The sequence below is a fragment of the Zootoca vivipara genome, chromosome 6 (genome assembly GCF_965207765.1).
Source record: "Zootoca vivipara chromosome 6, rZooViv2.hap1.1, whole genome shotgun sequence".
Taxonomy (NCBI): Eukaryota; Metazoa; Chordata; class Lepidosauria; order Squamata; family Lacertidae; genus Zootoca; species Zootoca vivipara.
Genome location: NC_142589.1, coordinates 93,987,217 through 94,005,563, shown reverse-complemented (window position 1 = coordinate 94,005,563; position 18,347 = coordinate 93,987,217). Strand labels below are relative to the sequence as shown.

General features: G+C 49.0%; 1 protein-coding gene across 1 annotated transcript in view; it reads left to right on the top strand.

Moving 5' to 3' along the window:
* Positions 1–15,619: 15,619 nt before the first annotated feature.
* Positions 15,620–18,347, top strand: part of UNC13A (unc-13 homolog A) — a 119,677-nt gene continuing 116,949 nt past the window's right edge. Inside the window, exons 1-2 of the mRNA XM_088673086.1 lie at positions 15,620–15,699; positions 18,248–18,347. Of these exons, the coding sequence (XP_088529212.1) occupies positions 18,343–18,347 (5 nt within the window). The 5' untranslated portion in view covers positions 15,620–15,699; positions 18,248–18,342. The remainder of the gene's footprint in view (positions 15,700–18,247) is intronic.

Sequence of the window (18,347 nt, the reverse complement as noted above, 5' to 3'; positions counted from 1 at the left end):
GGGCGGCCTTCTGCTGGGGACATTATTATTATTATTTAATTTATTACAGTTGCAATCAATATGTACAGACTTCCAGCTGTTTGCAAGGAGCAAATCAAAATGGCATTTTCAGCTGAATTTGGGGGAACCTCTGGAAGCATCCTCTGTGTTAAGCTATTTAAATGGCATTTTGTTTGATTTGCTCACGGCAAACAGCTGAAAAGTTTTCGATAATAAACCTGATTTGCAATTTTCGGGGGGGGGGTACGCAGGGGTACGCATACCCCTAAACGTTTTGTGAATATAAGTTTGTCCTCGTTGAGGGGCAGTATTTCAATACGAGCAGGAAAATGAGAGTGTCCCTAAACATTTTTTTAAGGAAAAAAGCACTGTATATACCACCCTTGTTCAAAAGATCCCAGGCTGGTGTACAACATTCAGAACACATTTTACAGAGCATCGATAATGAAAACATAATAAAAACACATAACAGGCAGCATAAAAATAAAACAATCAAAATAACAGTTACCCCCAACTACATTCTTTCTGTGGCACCCCTGTGGGTCTCTGGAGCCCAGTTATGCCCCCCCTTCCCTCCAGAGCTGGCAGCCCCTCACCCTTTTTCAAACACCTTCCCTTGGGGAGTGTTCCCTTGACCTCCTTTCCCCTCTCCTTGGGAGTCCTTTGGTCAACCGCTGGTCTCTGAGTTGCCCCAAAGAGAGGTGCCTCCTCACACTGCCCCACAGGGGCCTGGGAAGAGGAGGCCCCCAGCCTCAGTGGCCCAACGGAGACCGGCCAAAGGTGGACGTGAGGCCAGCAGCTTACTTTGGGTGGCAACAGCGGGTGCTGCCAGGCCTGCATGGCACAAAGGCTCCCCTTCAGCACCCGAAATTGCAGACAGCAAGCACAGGAAAGGCTTGCCCAGCCTCCCACTAGTCTGTCCATTCCCAACAGCAAGGGCTTGTGGACTGGCTGGCTGGCCTCCCTCACCGGCTTGCTTGCTTACTCAGAGGCCGCCCCAGCTCCTGGCACCCAGCACCCCCTGGCCAGCCCCAGAGACACCGTTCGCCTGCCATGGGCGTAGGCAGGGGGGGCAGGAGGGGGCCCCCCTAGAAGCAGGGCCGCTGGCCAGCCTGCCCCGCTGCCCGCCCGGTGCTGTCTCTCTTCTCCCTGGCTGGCTGTGGGGCGGGCGGAGGGAAAGCCAGGCAACCGCTTTGCACGGCTCTGGGGCTTTCCCTCCACGCGCCCCGGCGATCGCAGAGGGGGAGGAGGGGATCGGAGCAGCCCGATTTCAGGCTGATCCTGGCACCCCCTCGCCCCTGCCGATCGCGGAGGGGGAGGAGGGAGTCGGATCAGCCCGATTTCGAGCTGATCCTGGTGCCCCCTCGCCCCTGCCGTTCGAGGAGGGGGAGGAGGGGGTCGGCTCCTTGGCCCCGCCCCTGCCCCCCTAATTTTCATCCTGGCTACGCCCCTGTCACCTGCGGAGTTTGCAGCCAGGGCTGCTGCAACAAACAGCCATGCAAGCCTTTGGGAGGCAGAGACACGAGGGGCATCAGAGGAGGGAGGGAAGGAAAGAGGGACGGAGACCAGGGTTGCGTGCAGCACCCCTGACCATCCTTCAAGGCACCCCAGGGTGCCACGGCACGTGGGTTGGAAACCACTGCCTTCATACTAGATGCCCGTGGGAAGCCTTCAAGCAAGATTCGAGCACAGGAGGCCTGTCCCCTCTTGTGGCTTTGAGCAGTTGGCATTCTGGGTTAAATGTGTTTAGTTTGGTGGAATGGCAAGCCATGGCAATTTGACGCTTTTACTTATATTGTCAGATTCGTACACAGCTTGGGCGTAAAAGGAAAAACCTCAAAGCGGTTCTACGAAAAGATGAATCCATAAGATTGTGCAATCCTTAAAAAGATTCGAACAAAAATAAAATCCGCTTAAAAGCAGGTCAAAACAACCACCAGTGTTCTAAACTCCCAGGCAGGCTTCCTAAGGGACGTCCTTCCAGAAATCTCATGGCTTGAGGGTTTGTAAAAGCTGGTGAGGACTGAGTCTGCAAAAAAGAAAGAAAGAAAAGTTAATGATAGTCATCGGCACAAATCTATAAATCAGAGGTGTCCGATGGGGCCAGGCTTGTCAGCCCTTCTGGAGACATGTGCTTTCTGGGAAGAGTTTATGAATGAATGTCCTTACGGAAGGCTCCTTCTAGAGATTTGGCAGCGGTGGTGATGTAGTCAGTTGCGGCTGTTTAAACCCAATTGGTGGAGTCAAGGATGCGCAGCAGAAAACCAGCTTGCTCCGTCTTAGAATCATAGAATTGGAAGAGACCACAAGGGCCATCCAGTCCAACCCCCTGCCAAGCAGGAAACACCATCAAAGCATTCTTGACATATGCCTGTCAAGCCTCTGCTTAAAGACCTCCAAAGAAGGAGACTCCACCACACTCCTTGGTAGCAAATTCCACTGTCGAACAGCTCTTACTGTCAGGAAGTTCTTCCTAATGTTTAGGTGGAATCTTCTTTCTTGAAGTTTGAATCCATTGCTCCGTGTCCGCTTCTCTGGAGCAGCAGAAAACAACCTTTCTCCCTCCTCCATATGACATCCTTTCATATATTTGAACATGGCTATCATATCACCCCTTAACCTTCTCTTCTCCAGGCTAAACATACCCAGCTCCCTAAGCCGTTCCTCATAAGGCATTGTTTCCAGGCCTTTGACCATTTTGGTTGCCCTCCTCTGGACACGTTCCAGCTTGTCAGTATCCTTCTTGAACTGTGGTGCCCAGAACTGGACACAGTACTCCAGGTGAGGTCTGACCAGAGCAGAGCCTTCCAAGAGACACCCGTTCAGATGCTGGAGAATGACCACTGTGTCTTCGCTTTTCCAGGCTAAGCATACCCAATTCCCTCAAAATGTCCGAGTTGTTGCCAATAGAACCAGGAACTGTGTGTTTGTGTATCCCTCTTTGCCTTTTTGGGACAGATTCCCCCCTCCAAAAAGCTCAACAATCTCCTCTCATGGGTTCGAGTCCTACCCTCCAGGAGAAAACAAGCTTGCTCCATCTTCCATGGGCCAGCCCTTGAGATATTTGAAGATGGCTCTCCTATCTCTCAGGCTAAACATGCCCAGCTCCTTCAACCGTTCCTCATCAGGCTGGGGTTCCAGGCCCTTGTTCCAGGCCGGTGTGGCGTAGTGGTTAAGAGTGGTAGACTCGTAATCTGGGGAACCGGGTTCGCGTCTCCACTCCTCCACATGCAGCTGCTGGGTGACCTTGGGCTAGTCACACTTCTTTGAGGTCTCAGCCCCACTCACCTCACAGAGTGTTTGTTGTGGGGGAGGAAGGGAAAGGAAAATGTTAGCTGCTTTGAGACTGCCATTTTTTAAAAATAAACGTTCCTGTTTGCAAGCGGTTGGCCGTGTTGGCAAACTATAATGGGTCTCGAAAGGACTATCTCTTTGAATTTTCATTGTATCTCTAGAAGTCAAGCCCTTGAGCCCATAGAAATAGGGGATGTGGCAGTTGTCTGTGTGACGCCGTGTCGCAAGTGGTAGATCTTTTCATATTGCTGAAAGTTAGGGTAGCTTGACAGCCAAAGTGATGGAGATCTGGATATGGAATCTGCGATTTGAATCTCACTGTGTTGCCCTAGCCAACTCACGATCTCAGCCTCATTACAACATCTGTAGAATGGAGCAAATAATGCTGATTTCTCTTACAGCATTTCTCTTTATCTATATGCTAGAAGCTGCCCAGATTGGCTGGGGCAACCCAGTCAGATGGGTGGGGTACAATTATCATTATTATTATCATTATTATCTTGCTCCCCCTGCATCATCTGAATTGGGCAAATTTGCAACTATATTAGTTGCTATATTTCAAGAAGTGAAAATCTGTACACAAGAGCTTTTTTTTGGCCAAGTTTTCATATAATTTTCCGTTTTACAATTTAGAATACTCATATAAACATCCTTAATATCGATGGCCTCCCTTCTCTTTCCATGGTTCATTTTGCATATCAAAAATCCCTGCATACTTTACATAAACTAAACCATTCAGTATTCCGTTATTACATCCATCCAAACTTATTTACACTGCTGAATTCATCTTAATGCTGCCAGCGTTTTTAGCTGCACACAGTTATTTCCCATATATTCAATAAACTTTTCCCAATCTTCTCTAAACATATGTTCTCTTATTCTATATGTTAAGTCTGCAAGCTGAGCGTATTCCATCAGCTTTAGTTGCCATCCTTTGGTTGGGACCTCGCTCGTTTTCTATGTACACAAAAACCTTTTTGGCCAAAGTTGTCAAGCTCTTTTTCTTCTTCTTTTTCTTTTTTGCAAAATCTCAGAATTTGAAGTTTCCACTTCCAATATGGGCCCAAGTTTCCCCCGGGCATTTTAACCACTTTTTGTAAATTTGCCATTCTTGATGGACAAATCCTGGCTATGTCCGGACGTATGGGGCAGCCTTATAAGAAGTAGATACCGTATGCCCACCAGTTTGGATGGCTGTAACAGGAGATTAGACAAATTCACCGCAACAACAAAGATCAGGTCTACTGACTGCTGATTTGCTTCTTTACATAGTAATAATAATAATAATAATAATAATAATAATAATAATAATTAATAATAATAATTTTTTATTTATACCCCGCCCTCCCCAGTCAAAACCGGGCTCAGGGCGGCTCACACCAATAAAATTACAGTAAAACATAAAAAGAAATTAATTAAAATACAGATTAAAATACAGTATTAAAATTTAAAATGCAGCCTCATTTTGAGTAGTCCACAAATTCAAGCCACGAGGAAGGAAAACGCAGGGGTCAGACTAAGTCCAACCCAAAGGCCAGGCGGAACAGCTCTGTCTTGCAGGCCCTGCGGAAAGATGACAAATCCTGCAGGGCCCTGGTCTCCTGTGAGAGAGCGTTCCACCAAGTTGGGGCCAATACTGAAAAGGCCCTGGCCCTAGTAGAGGCCAATCTAGCCACCTTATGGCTCGGGATCTCCAGAGTATTGTTGTTTGTGGACCTTAAGGTCCTCCGCGGGGCATACCAGGAGAGGCGGTCCCGTAGGTACGAGGGTCCCAAGCCGCATAGGGCTCTAAAGGTCAAAACCAACACCTTAAACCTGATCCTGTACTCCACCGGGAGCCAGTGCAGCTGGTAAAGCACTGGATGAATGTGATCCCGCGGCCAGGACCCCGTAATGAGCCTCGCCGCGGCATTCTGCACCCGCTGGAGTTTCTGGGTCAGCTTCAAGGGCAGCCCCGCGTACAGCGAGTTACAATAGTCAAGCCTGGAGGTGACCGTCACCTGGATCACTGTGGCCAGATCAGGAGAGTCCTTGTCACTGTTCCGGTTGGCGGGCGGTTGAAGCCCTGGCTGAGGACGTCAGGACCAGAGGCAAGATGGTGGTGTAGAAGCAGGAACAGGCGAAGGTCTGGGAGTCAAGGAGCAAGGCGTCGGCAAGGCGAAGGGCCAAGGGTAGAGGATCAAGGCGTCGGCAAGGCAAGGGTCCAAGGAGCAAGAGGCCAGATGCAACCAGGCAGGGATAGCGTTGCTGTGGCCAAGAACTGAAGGGAAATGCTGGGCTTTTATCCCTCCCAGCTCCTGCCACCAGGTGCAGTGAGGTATCACGTGGCCTCACCTGAGTGGCCACTCCTTGCTTCTCCAGCACAAGCTGAGGCAGGCCCCCGTCCTGCAAAGCACTACAGGGCCCAGAGCCTGACTCCTTCTTTTGCTGGCCAGAAGAGACACGACGAGCTGGGCAGCGGAGTAAACCTGCCCCCAGAATTTTTCCGTAACATCTGAATTATCAGTGCCCCTACTCTGGGTGTTGGTCTCCTAAGAGGAGGAGGGTGTTGGATTGTGGGGGGGGGGGAGTGGAGGCTAAGCTCTCTTCCCTGCCTCCAAAACGAATCTGCTATTTCTGGCACCGAGCCTAAAACTGACACCGCTTGGAGATCAGACATTGTCGAGAGCTGTTAATTGTAGGCCCGGCGTGCAAGGATCTGTGATGTGTGGTGAAAGTGTGTGGGGGGGGGGGAGAGATGGGGAGAAATAAATAGAACCCTCCTTTGTAGCTGCCTCCTGCATTTTTCAAAATTAGGGCATCGCCCCCACTCCTCAAGATGCATCGGCACGCAGCCGAAATCCAGCATCTCAGCATTCTCTCCCGCCTCGAACGACACACACGGAAAAGGTGTGCTTCCTTTTTTGGGGAAGGGAAGGTCTGAAGGAGGAGGGAAAACGGCTCCGGCCTCTGGAATTGAAGGGGGAAGAAATCCTAGATTCATTGAATTGTAGAGTGGGAAGGGACCCCGAGGGTCATCTAGCCCAACCCCCTTTGCAATGCAGGAATCACAGCTAGAGAATCCTGGCAGATGGCCACCCGAACTCTGCTTCATAACCTCCAAGGAAAGGAAAGTCACTCACCTCCCAAGGGAGTCCGTTTCACTGTTGGTGAACGTTGACAAGCTGGAAGGTGGGTACAGAAGGGCAGGGGACAGCAAACTTTTTCAGTAGGGGGCCGGTCCACTGTCCCTCAGACCTTGTGGAGGGCCGGACTATTTTGGGGGAGGGTGATGATGGTGGGAATGAATGAATTCCTATGCTCCGCAAATAACCCAGAGATGCATTTTAAATAAAAGGACACATTCTACTCATGTAAAAACACGTTGATTCCCGGACCGTCTGTGGGCCGTATTGAGAAGGCGTTTGGGCCGGATCCCCCCCCCAGGCCTTCGTTTGCCCACCCATGGTCAAGGGTCTGGAAACCAAGCCTGGTGAGGAACGGTTGAAGGATCTGTGTATGTTTAGCCTGGAAAAGAGGAGGTAGGAGAGGCATTTTCAAATATCTCAAGGGCTTTCCCATGGAAGAGGGAGCAAGCTTGTTTTCCCCTGGAGGGTAGGACTCAAACCCATGGCTTCAAGTTGCAGGAAAGGAGATTCCGACTCAACATCAGGAATAACTTTCTGACAGTAAGGGCTGTTCGGCAGTGGAACGGTCACCCTCGGAAAGTGGTTAGTCTCCTTCCTTGGAGGTTTTTAAGCAGAGGTTTTTTAAGCAGAGGCCATCTGTCATGGATGCTTTAGCTGAGATTCCTGCCTTGCAGGGGGTTGGACTAGATGACCCTTGGGACCCCTGTCCAACCCTAAGATATTATTTATTTATTTATTTATTTTATTTCTACCCCGCCCATCTGGCTGGGTTTCCCCAGCCACTCTGGGCGGCTTCCAACAAAAGATTAAAAATACATTAAAACATCAGTCATTAAAAACTTCCCTAAACAGAGCTGCCTTCAGATGTCTTCTAAAAGTCAGATAGTTGCTTATTTCTTTGACATCTGATGGGAGGGCATTCCACAGGGCGGGCGCCACCACCGAGAAGGCCCTCTGCCTGGTTCTCTGTAACCACACTTCTCACAGGGAGGGAACCGCCTGAAGACCCTCGGAGCTGGACCTTAGTGTCCGGGTTGAACGATACTATGATCAATTCAGACTTCTGGTCCATTTTGCTCAGTGTTGCCTATTGTCAGTGTCAGAGGAAAGCATTTCCTAGCCTTATCCGGGGGTAAGGCTAAGACTCGAACCCAGGGCGTTCTGCGCGCAACGGCAGCCGCTCCAAAATGGCCTTTTGCCCGGCTTAAATGTACCCCTGACGTACAATTTTAAACAACGGAGACTTATTCCCCATGCGTAGTTCCCTCTGGGGGAATTGACAGTGGGCAAGATTTCAGAATATTGGGGGGGGGGAGAGAAATGAGGATGCCCCATTGATACTTGAAGGCATCACTCCCTGTCGGATATATTGGTGCCGTAACCATTATGCTTATATCAGAAACCCCAAGCCAGCCCAGTCCCTTCTGTTCTTTGTTTCAATAGGTGGATGTTTCACATAACAATTTGTTCCAAGCTTAAAATGGATCTAACATTTTCCTGCACCAGGAGGCGATTTTTGGCTTTGAAATCTACCCAGCCATTGTTAAGCAGAGCGGGAGAGCTGCTGAAAATAATTGCTGGCCGGCATGAAAAGACCAGGGAAGGTTTCAGGGGGTTAAACACACACAGCACTGTTCAAGCTTTATATTATTTTATATTCGATCGGGTGGTTCACAGGGTAAAATCAACAACCACCCAATACCCCCCCTCCCTCCCCATTTTAAAAGGGCATAGGACAGGCACCCCCAAACTCGGCCCTCCAGATGTTTTGGCCTACAGCTCCCATGATCCCTAGCTAACAGGACCAGTGGTCAGGGATGATGGGAATTGTAGTCCAAAACATCTGGAGGGCCGAAGTTTGGGGATGCCTGGCATAGGATGTCAATCAGGCAAAGACCTAGTTGAAAAGGAATGTTTTTGCCTGGCGTCTCATGAAGGCGCCAGGTGAAACTCCCTGGGGAGAGCGTCCCGCAAATGGGGAGCCACCGCAGAAAAGGCCTCGTTCTCATCTTGCCACCCTTGTGGAGGAGGCACATGAAGAAGGGCAATCATGATAACTGTCACCCCCCTCTCAAGCTTCAACAGGCCACTTAGCATCATAGAGTTGAATGGGACCCTGAAAGTCATCTAGTCCAACCCCCTGCAACGCAGGAATTTGCAGCCGTCCTATACAATAGCATCTAGATCAAGGGAAGCAATAGTACCACTGTATTCTGCTCTGGTCAGACCTCACCTGGAGTACTGTGTCCAGTTCTGGGCACCACAGTTCAAGAAGGATACTGACAAGCTGGAACGTGTCCAGAAGAGGGCAACCAAAATGGTCAAAGGCCTGGAAACGATGCCTTATGAGGAACGGCTTAGGGAGCTGGGTATGTTTAGCCTGGAGAAGAGAATTTTAAGGGGTGATATGATGGCCATGTTCAAATATATAAAAGGATGTCATATAGAGGAGGGAGAAAGGTTGTTTTCTGCTGCTCCAGAGAAGCGGACACGGAGCAATGGATTCAAACTACAAGAAAGAAGATTCCACCTAAACATTAGAAAGAACTTCCTGACAGTAAGAGCTGTTCGGCAGTGGAATTTGCTGCCAAGGAGTGTGGTGGAGTCTCCTTCTTTGGAGGTCTTTAAGCAGAGGCTTGACAGGCATATGTCAAGAATGCTTTGATGGTGTTTTCTGCTCAGCAGGGGGTTGGACTGGATGGCCCTTGTGGTCTCTTCCAACTCTACGATTCTATGATTCTATACGGGGGACCGAACCTGCAACCCTGGTTATTATCAGCACCACGCTCTAACCAACTAAGCTATCCAGATTTGCCAACTGACGTTGGTGGAACGGTTCTTTAACTGGCCTGAACGGACCAGACTCTGTTGACGGCTGTGCTTCTCCAGTCGACTGTTCTTGGGAAACAGAAGGACCCCAAGATCGAGGTACGGCAGTTTTTTTGCAATCTGAGCTTCCAGAGAGAGAGATCCCAACCACATTTTTTTTGCGCCTTCATGAAATGGCCTCGTGTCCTCTCGCTTCTAGGTACAGAGAGAGAGAAAGAGAGTGTGTGTGTGTGTGTGTGTGTGTGTGTGTGTGTGTGTCGACATGCCGGCAGCCACATGCCATCTGGAAGTGAAAAGCGAAGAGGAGATTAAAAATAGTTCAGTTAAATGTGAAGGCTTTAAGAGGCAGAATCTAGCAGAGAGGGAATAAAGGAGCTTTCACCGTAGCAGCAGCAAGAGGGGGAGGTAGAGGAATAAGAACATTTGGGTGGGTTTTTTATTATTATTAAAACATTTCTATCCCACTGTTCTTCCAAGCAATGGTGCGGTGAGCGGGTCCCTTGGAAATGGGATTAAACCAGGGGTTTCCAACCCATGTGCCGTGGCACCCCGGGGTGCCCTTGAAGGATGGTCAGGGGTGCTGCGGGCAACACTGGCCTCCATCCCTCTTTCCTTCCCTCCCTCCTCCAATGCCCTCTTGTGTCTCTGCTTCCCAAAGGCTTGCATGGCCATTTGTTGCAGCAGCCCTGGCTAAAAGCTCCCCAGGCGAACGGTGCCTCTGGGGCTGGCCAGGGGGTGCTGGGTGCCAGGAGTCGGGGCGGCCTCAGAGTAAGCAAGCAAGCGGGCGAGGGATCCCAGCCAGCCAGTCCGCCAGCCCTTGCTGTTGGGAATGGGCAGACAAGCCCCAGGTCCCTGGGGGGCAGTGTGAGGAGGCGCCTCCCTTAAGAGCGGGGGGGGGCAGCTCAGAGACCAGCAGCTGCCCAGAGGACGCCCAAGGAGAGGGGAGAGGAGGCCGGGGAAACACGCCACAAGGGAGGAGGTTCGAAAAAGGGTGAGGGGCTGCCAGCTCTGCAGGGAAGCGGGGACATAACTGGGGTCCCGAGCCCCACAAGAGTGCCGCAGAAAGAATGCAGTGGGTCAAGGGAGCTGTAGACTCAGAAAGGTTGAAAACCTTTGAGTTAAAGGATGCTTTTCCCAGGAAGGCCTCCCTCCCTCCAGTCCCCTGACAGCAGGGGAATGACCAGTGTTTTGGAACACTCAGGTAGACTGGATCTGAACAGGGAGGGTCCATTTAAAGCAGAGACGGGGGAGGCCACCTAAACATTAGGAAGAACTTCCTGACAGTAAGAGCTGTTTGACAGTGGAATTTGCTACCAAGGAGTGTGGTGGAGTCTCCTTCTTGGGAGGTCTTTAAGCAGAGGCTTGACAGGCATATGTCAAGAATTCTTTGATGGTGTTTCCTGCTTGGCAGGGGGTTGGACTGGATGGCCCTTGTGGTCTCTTCCAACTCTATGATTTTATGATTCTAGGCATGGAGCTGTCCCCCCCTCTGTAAGAAAGCAAGGAGAGAGCACAGAGGCCTATCTGGCTGCCAGTTCTGCGGGCGAGGGGTGGCATAACTGGGCTCCTGAGGCCCACAAGGGAGCCACAGGAAGAATGCAGTTGGTCACGGGAGCCATGGACTCAAAAAGGTTGAGAAACCTTTGGATAAAACTGATCCTGTATTTGTGCTCGGAAACATACTGGGAGCCAATGTACCGTAGGTCTTTCAAGACCAGTGTTATGTGGTCTCGGCGGCCACTCCCAGTCACCAGTCTAGCTGCCGCATTCTGGATTAGTTGCAGTTTCCGGGTCGCCTCCAAAGGTAGCCCCACACAGAGCGCATTGCAAAGTAGTCAAAGCAAAATTCCAAGTATGGTTGATACTTGGCCAATAAATTATTCTATTCTAATCCAAGCAAGAGATAACCAGAGCATGCACCACTCTGGTGAGACAGTCTGCGGGCAGGTAGGGTCTCAGCCTGCGTACCAGATGGAGCTGATAAACAGCTGCCCTGGACACAGAATTGACCTGTGCCTCCATGGACAGCTCTCCCCTGCTACTCTTGGCGGCTTCCAACACACATCAAAATACATCAAAATATCACAGATTAAAAACTTCCTTAAACAGGGCCTTTAGGTGTTTTCTAAATGTCAGGTAGTTGTTTATTTCCTTGACCTCTGATGGGAGGGCGTTCCACAGGGCGGGTGCCACTACCGAGAAGGCCCTCTGCCTGGTTCCCTGTAGCTTTGCTTCTCACAGTGATGGAACCGCCAGAAGTCCAAAATGTGAGTCCAAAATGACTGCTTTTTTAGAGAAGGGGATATTTAATATATTTCATTATCTAAAAGCGAGTTTACCATTAAGTCCAGACACAAAAAAGGACCTCGCAGCACCCCTATGGGGCAAACAATGGCACCTTCCCTTAAATCACAGTGGTTGGAGCTGTGTGGGGAGTTGGTGATATTTCTTGATGCAAGCAGAATGATATCTTGTCGAGTCAACAGAGACGGTGGCAGAGACAGGACACCTGTTCCGTGGGTGGCTCCATATTTCGCTCAGCACCCGGTTTCTGTTTCTTTTTTTTTTTTTTGCTCCTCTTCTCTGGAAGGAGACGAGGCTGGAAAAGCAACAACAATATTTTCCGGCCTTCTGGAACCAAAACTATTCTGTACGTACCATCGTCCTAGTCCAATCTGGAGCCCCATGCAGGAAGGCAGGTTGAGGTGAATCAGCACCACGGAGAGCTCCAGCTGAGCCACCTGCACCAAAGCACGGGCCATTTTAGTGGTCCCCGTTATCAAACTGGATGCATCGTGGCAGTGGTGTAACTCTTAGTGTTTTTAAGTGTCAGGTGTAACTTCAGCCTGAACACAGCAGAGTTTGCGCAGGTTTTTCCGGAAGCTTCTGGCGGTAACTTAAATGACTAGAAGTCTGGATGCAGAGTAAAACTATATACAGGATTTATTAAAATAAAAGAAATCCAGAGTTTCTATGTACAGCTTTAGAACTCAAAAACAAAGTAAAATAAATCCTTTCCTCTCTGTCTCTCTCTCAACCGATACAGCACCTCTCCTCCTACACACTCACCACACCACGTACTGTGCTAGCTTTCTCTGATAACAGGTCTCAGTGCTGATATCAACCAATGAGAGCGCAGTTACTAAGGCAGAAGTAGACCTTGGCTTTCTGCCCAGTGTTAATTGCTTGTCCTAGAGTTGATTGTGTGAAGAAGCAATCTGATGGTTTCTCACGCTACTGATTTAGCAAAGACCCGAACAGTAACACCCCCAAGACCCCTTAAGACTGGGAGCGGATACAACAGTGGCAAGGGTCTTGTTAGCACAAAGATGGAAGACTGAGGAAATCCCAACGAAAGAACAGTGGCAAGAAAAACTGACGAGCTATGCAGAGTTGGCAAAGTTGGCATACAAACTACGAGAGAAGGGCAGCCGTGACTTCAAAGAAGAATGGGAACTTTTTACAAACCATTTAAAAAGACAACCAAAGGATTTGGACTCCTTGGCAGGTTTTGAATAAACACCCACAATTTATTAGTAGAAGATATGACTGATAAGGCAAGGAGGATATGTACAATTTTATAATATGCAGAGAATAACATGTGCGAACAAACCAGAGGGGGGGGGGGAGTGCGAAGCTCAGTGGAGTGGGACGCCAGTCAAGCAGAAGAGCCTTTGAGGTGTACCTGCCTGGGGGCAGAGTCAGTATCCAAAGGCAGATCCAGCCCTAGAGTCGGGCGAACAGCAACCCACATGGTCAGACAGTTCAGGGGTCAGTGAATCTGACGATCAAGGGTCAAGATGAGCAAGGTAGGGCTCGGACTTCAAAGAGATTCTCATCCAATGCAACAGCACGTAGTTGAAACCACAAACTCCTGACAGCAACAATTTAGCAGCGAATAATGTCAGGAAAACCACAGCTAAAAATATTTCTCCCCCCCCCCTTTATACAAATGGCTGACTAGTAAAAATAATAATAAATTAAAACCTCTGGCTTCCGAGTGAGTCGCTTGGTCTAAGGTAGCACAATGGACAGCACCTAAGGCAGCAAGGCAGGGGGGAGCGTTTCAGCACCACGGAGAGCTCTGAGTGAGACACTCCGGTCTCTCAAAAAACAACACCACCCAGCTGGAATTTGAACCCTGGTCTTCCACTCTACAACTGCCTCATTACATTAGTTGGGTTGCAAAAAATAGCAGTAATTCTTACTTCAGTGTAAAGATCACCACCAGCTACTGCAGCTGCTTCTTTTTTTAAAAAAGGAGTCTTTTTATATATGTGCTCCAAAAAAAAATCAACCCGTTGCATGATATTGTGTGTTTTATTTCATCGGTCTGAGACTGTAGTGGTTAATTCATTCAAAAGCGAGACAGAGTTGACAGCGTTCCAGAGGATGCGAGAGGAAAGAAAAGCAGGTTCAAACCAGTTCTGAGCCATTCAGGAGCGGAGGAGTTCAAGTACGATAGAGAATCCATCTTCCCACATGTTCCCCTCGTTGCCCAGAGGCTCCGCAGCAATGCAAAATGCAATGTCACTCTGACGGCTCAGAAGTAGGTCACTAGCTTTCTGGGAGCGAGGGAAATGGATTTAACCCAGCCGAGAAGTAGGGCAAATAAACAGAGGAAGGAAGATCTGCCGGGTTCCTTTAAGACAGCGATGGGAAGAGTGCTGGGCCAATCAATTGTTCCACTTTTTCCCCTTCTTTTAATCTTTAATGAATGGGAGTAGGCGTCGCCTTCAAAACACACCAGAGAAAATGTTGGTGAAATTCTCAGGGATGGGATGCAGAGGGGCTTCAGGTCAAGCCCTTGCTCATACAGTCGTACCTCAGAAGTCGAACGGAATCCGTTCCTGAAGTCCGTTCAACTTCCAAAATGTTCAGAAACCAAAGCACGGCTTCTGATGGGCTGCAGGAAGCTCCTGCAGCCCATCGGAAGAGCCCGTCAGACGTTTGGCTTCCAAAAATTGTTTGAAAACCGGAACACTCACTTCCGGGTGTTGAGCGTTTGGGAGCTGATTTGATCAGGAGCCAAAGCGTTCAAGATCCAAGGTAGAAATGTAGTCCACCTTTAGAAGGTAAAAGGAAGAGTTTCATTTTAAAAAATAAGCCAGCGAACCAGTTTCAGGTGCCGGATAGCCGACTTTTCTGAGTTTTCCAGTTGCAACAGCTCCAGGTGCTTGTTGACCAGATTCTCTGACTTCCCACACTTCCAAAAAACTCAGGTGCTTGGTGGTAGTCAACTTTCCTGACTTCTCACGTTCCCACAATCTCAGGTGTGTTATAGCTGGCACCCCCAACTTCTAACACTTCCAATTGAAGCCATGAGGCAAATCCTTCCATTGAGCTTTTCTTCAGATCAGAAAGCTTAGAGGTTGCTTCCAACTCTGCTCCCCATCCCAGGGACAGAATTATGACTTGGGAAGCTTCCCCCTCTCAGACTCTTCTGCTCCCACTGAAAGATTCCCAAAGTGTCCATCTGGACTTATCCTAAAATGTTTGCTATATGTAACCACATCTCTGTAGTGTGTGTGTGTGTGTGTGTGTGTGTGTGTGTGTGTGTGTGTGTTAATACAGTGGTACCTTGGTTCTCAAACTTACCGGTAATCTGTTCCGGATGTCCCTTCCAAAACCAAAGCGTTCCAAAACTAAAGCACACTTTCCCATAGAAAGTAATGCAAAATGGATTAATCTGTTCCATTTTTAAAAACAACCCCTAAAAAAGCAATTTAACATGGATTTTACTATCTAACGAGACCACCGATCCATAAAATGAAAGCAATAATCAATGTGCTGTACTATAAAATAAAAAAGACAGTATTGTAGATGATAAAAATTAGAATTAATTTTTTTCTTGCCTGCACTGATGATAGTCATTGTTTGGATGGGGGGCTTTTATCCATTTCTGCAGTCTCACTATCAATCAATCAATCAATCAATCAGTAGCTGAACTGGGTTCCACATAGTCACAAAAACAAATGAACCGAAAAAGCCTCAAAAACGAAAACGCAAAATAAATAGCAAAAACAAAAGCGCCAAATACAGTGGTACCTTGGCTCTCAAACTTAATCCGTTCCGGAAGTCCATTTGACTTCCGAAATGTTCGGAAACCAAGGCGCGGCTTCAGATTGGCGTAGGCGCCCCAGAAACAATAGCTGGCAGCCGCATTGGACGTTCGGCTTCCGAGAAACGTTCGAAAACCGGAACACTCACTTCCGGGTTTTCGGCGTTTGAGACCCAAGGTACCACTGTATACCGAACATGTTTTGTGTATGGTTCTGTTGCTGTTTACATGGTCCTGCGCTGTTTACATTTATCTTTATGATAAATCAATTTTAAAATTAAGTAAAAAAAGAACGAAAAAGAGAGCACATATTGGATGCTACAACTAACTCTTCTGCTTTCTGCTTTTATCTTCCAGTCAAGAAAGCCAAATTTGATGGCCCCCAAGGTGAGTCCTTTCCTCTTCTTCTTGTTGTACCCGGGGAGTCATGTGACTGTTGAGAATGACTGACCATTGCCCCCACCTTGAGAGCCTTGTCGCTGCAGCTTCCCAGCAACCAACCATTGGCTCCTCCAAGGCAGGAGGCAATATCAGAGGGGCTTCCTGCCTTCCTTCCTTTGAGCAATAAGCTCTACCTTGTCAGAACAACCTACTACCCAGATGTTTAGAAAGCTGGTTTGAAACGGTTGTTATTTGAACTTTTGGAAAGGTCTCGACTTATTGTTGGTCGTTTTTTCTCACTGGTTATTTTATTGTTTTACTAGTATCATTAAGCCCGTTAAATTAACGGGTGCTAGAACAAATGTGGTGAGACATTTATAAAAACAGACTTGTTACATTGCATCCCTCCCTCATCTCTCTCCCCTCCTTCCCCGCCGCCCCACAGCGGGCCCCACTCACCCGCATCGTGGGCCTGTCATCCTCCTGGCCAAGGGGTTTCCTTTCTGCCCCCCACTGGAGCGGGCTGAGCTTGAGAGGCGGGTAAAGAGTGTCATCGTTTGGGGCGGGGGGGAGAAGGCGTCCTCCTCCTCCTCCTCCTCACCGCCACTTCGGCCTTGCGACGCGGCTCTGGGCTAGACGGCGGGAGGCGGGGAGCCGAGAGGGTGGCTGGGCTGCCCCACAACACACAGGCCTCTCTTTCCCCCTCTCCGCGCTGCGCCTCCCGCTCACTCAACGCCCGGGCCAGCCGTTCCCCTCAGACCCGCGTGCGTGCGCATGAGAGTGTCCTGGGCGCGCAAGCGAGATATCCTCTATAATAATATCCAAGTGTCTCTGCGCTCCAAGTCCCAACGGCTGTCCGTGGGGCACATGCGCAGTAGCACAATCCCACAGACACAGGGACTGGACGCAGAGACACTTGGATATTATTATAGAGGATATTTTTTGCGAACTGCTGATTGTTTGTTTTTGGAATTAAGCTGTGTTCGCGTTTTTGAATGAATGCTCGCCACACCTGGCCAGTCGAAGACCCAGTGCCTTTCTCTGCATGCCCAGGTGTTACAAGAAAACTGCTCCCTTTCCCTTATGGGGTATTCTGGAGCCCATATGCTGGTAGCAGGCATAGGCAAACTCGGCCCTCCAGATGTTTTGAGACTACAACTCCCATCATCCCTGACCACTGGTCCTCTTAGCTAGGGATGGTGGGAGTTGTAGTCCCAAAACTTCTGGAGGGCCGAGTTTGCCTATGCCAGGCTTCCTCCACCTCGGCCCTCCAGATGTTTTTGGCCTACAACTCCCATGATCCCTAGCTAGCAGGACCGGTGGTCAGGGATGATGGGAATTGTAGTCTCAAAAACACCTGGAGAGCCTTATTTACTGACTTGTGTGTGTTGTTCTTCATGTTTGTGAGTGCAATCGCATATTTGGCCTGTGGGGCCAGTTTAGCCACTGGCCCCCAGGACGGCTTATTGCTGACACCGAGGTGGAGGAAGCCTGGCCTATGCCTGCCGTTTAAGAGTCCTTAAGTGGGTTCCCTATTGGTAGGACAAAATAGCAGAGGCCCAGCAGAGCATATTGAGAAGCAAAGCGGCTAGTAAGCCTGATCTTTATTCAAGGAACTGTTGCAACAGGGACCCCCGCTCCCCACATGCGGGAGGGAGGAGAACCCCGAACATTGGTGTGCAAGCCCTTATATAGACTTTTGGAATTGCCCACCCTGTAGCCCAAGACCACCCCCCAAAACATCATACATACATCACAGAAGGAGGCGGGTCTATAGCAGAAATCCTGCCTGCCAGGATACCTGATAATGGTCACTGACTGCATTACCTGGGCAGCCTGGCCATTCTTTTGTGATGGTTAATACTTTAGTTCCTGAGTCCACGTCACAGGCTCACCCTATTCATACACAAATACACCCTTAAGACGGGATTTGCAAGCAAAGAGGCAATGGGAAGGCATTCCCCACTTGCCTCCCTTACTGCAGAGGAATATTTGAGGTCAATTTGGGAGAGTCAAAATGGCTTCAGAATTGCTCTCCTGTACTATTTCAGACACGTGGTTTATATAGTTACGTATGTGTTTGCCTCGTACGTTTATGAACATCTAATTTGTATTTGAGACCTTAGAATTCTTATAACACGGACATTACTGGGATTTAATAGCTGGAATTGATGTCGGGGTGGGGTGGGGGCGAATTTCCACTTTGTCCTGGGTCTTAGGCAAGGCAAAGGAATATTTGAGGTCATTGGGAGAGTCAAAATGGCTCCGATACTATTTCAGACGCATGGTTCATATATTTTGATATGTGTGCCTTTATGAATATTTATTCTATATTTGAGACCTTGAAATTCTTATAACACTGGGGTTTCAAGCTGTGGGGCTCATTTCAATGCTTTGTGGGGGTTCAGTGAGAAATGTGGGAGTATTAAGGAGACGTACAGAAAGACTTGGGTTTTTGTGGCTGTTTTTCATTCAAATGGCTTTCCTCTGACAAACACCGGTTCTGTTCTCTCTATCCACCTATCCTATTCTGTGTCCCCCCCCTTCCGTGCAGAAAAATTCAACACGTACGTTACCCTCAAAGTCCAGAATGTGAAGAGCACGACGATAGCGGTGCGGGGAAATCTTCCATGCTGGGAGCAAGACTTCATGTT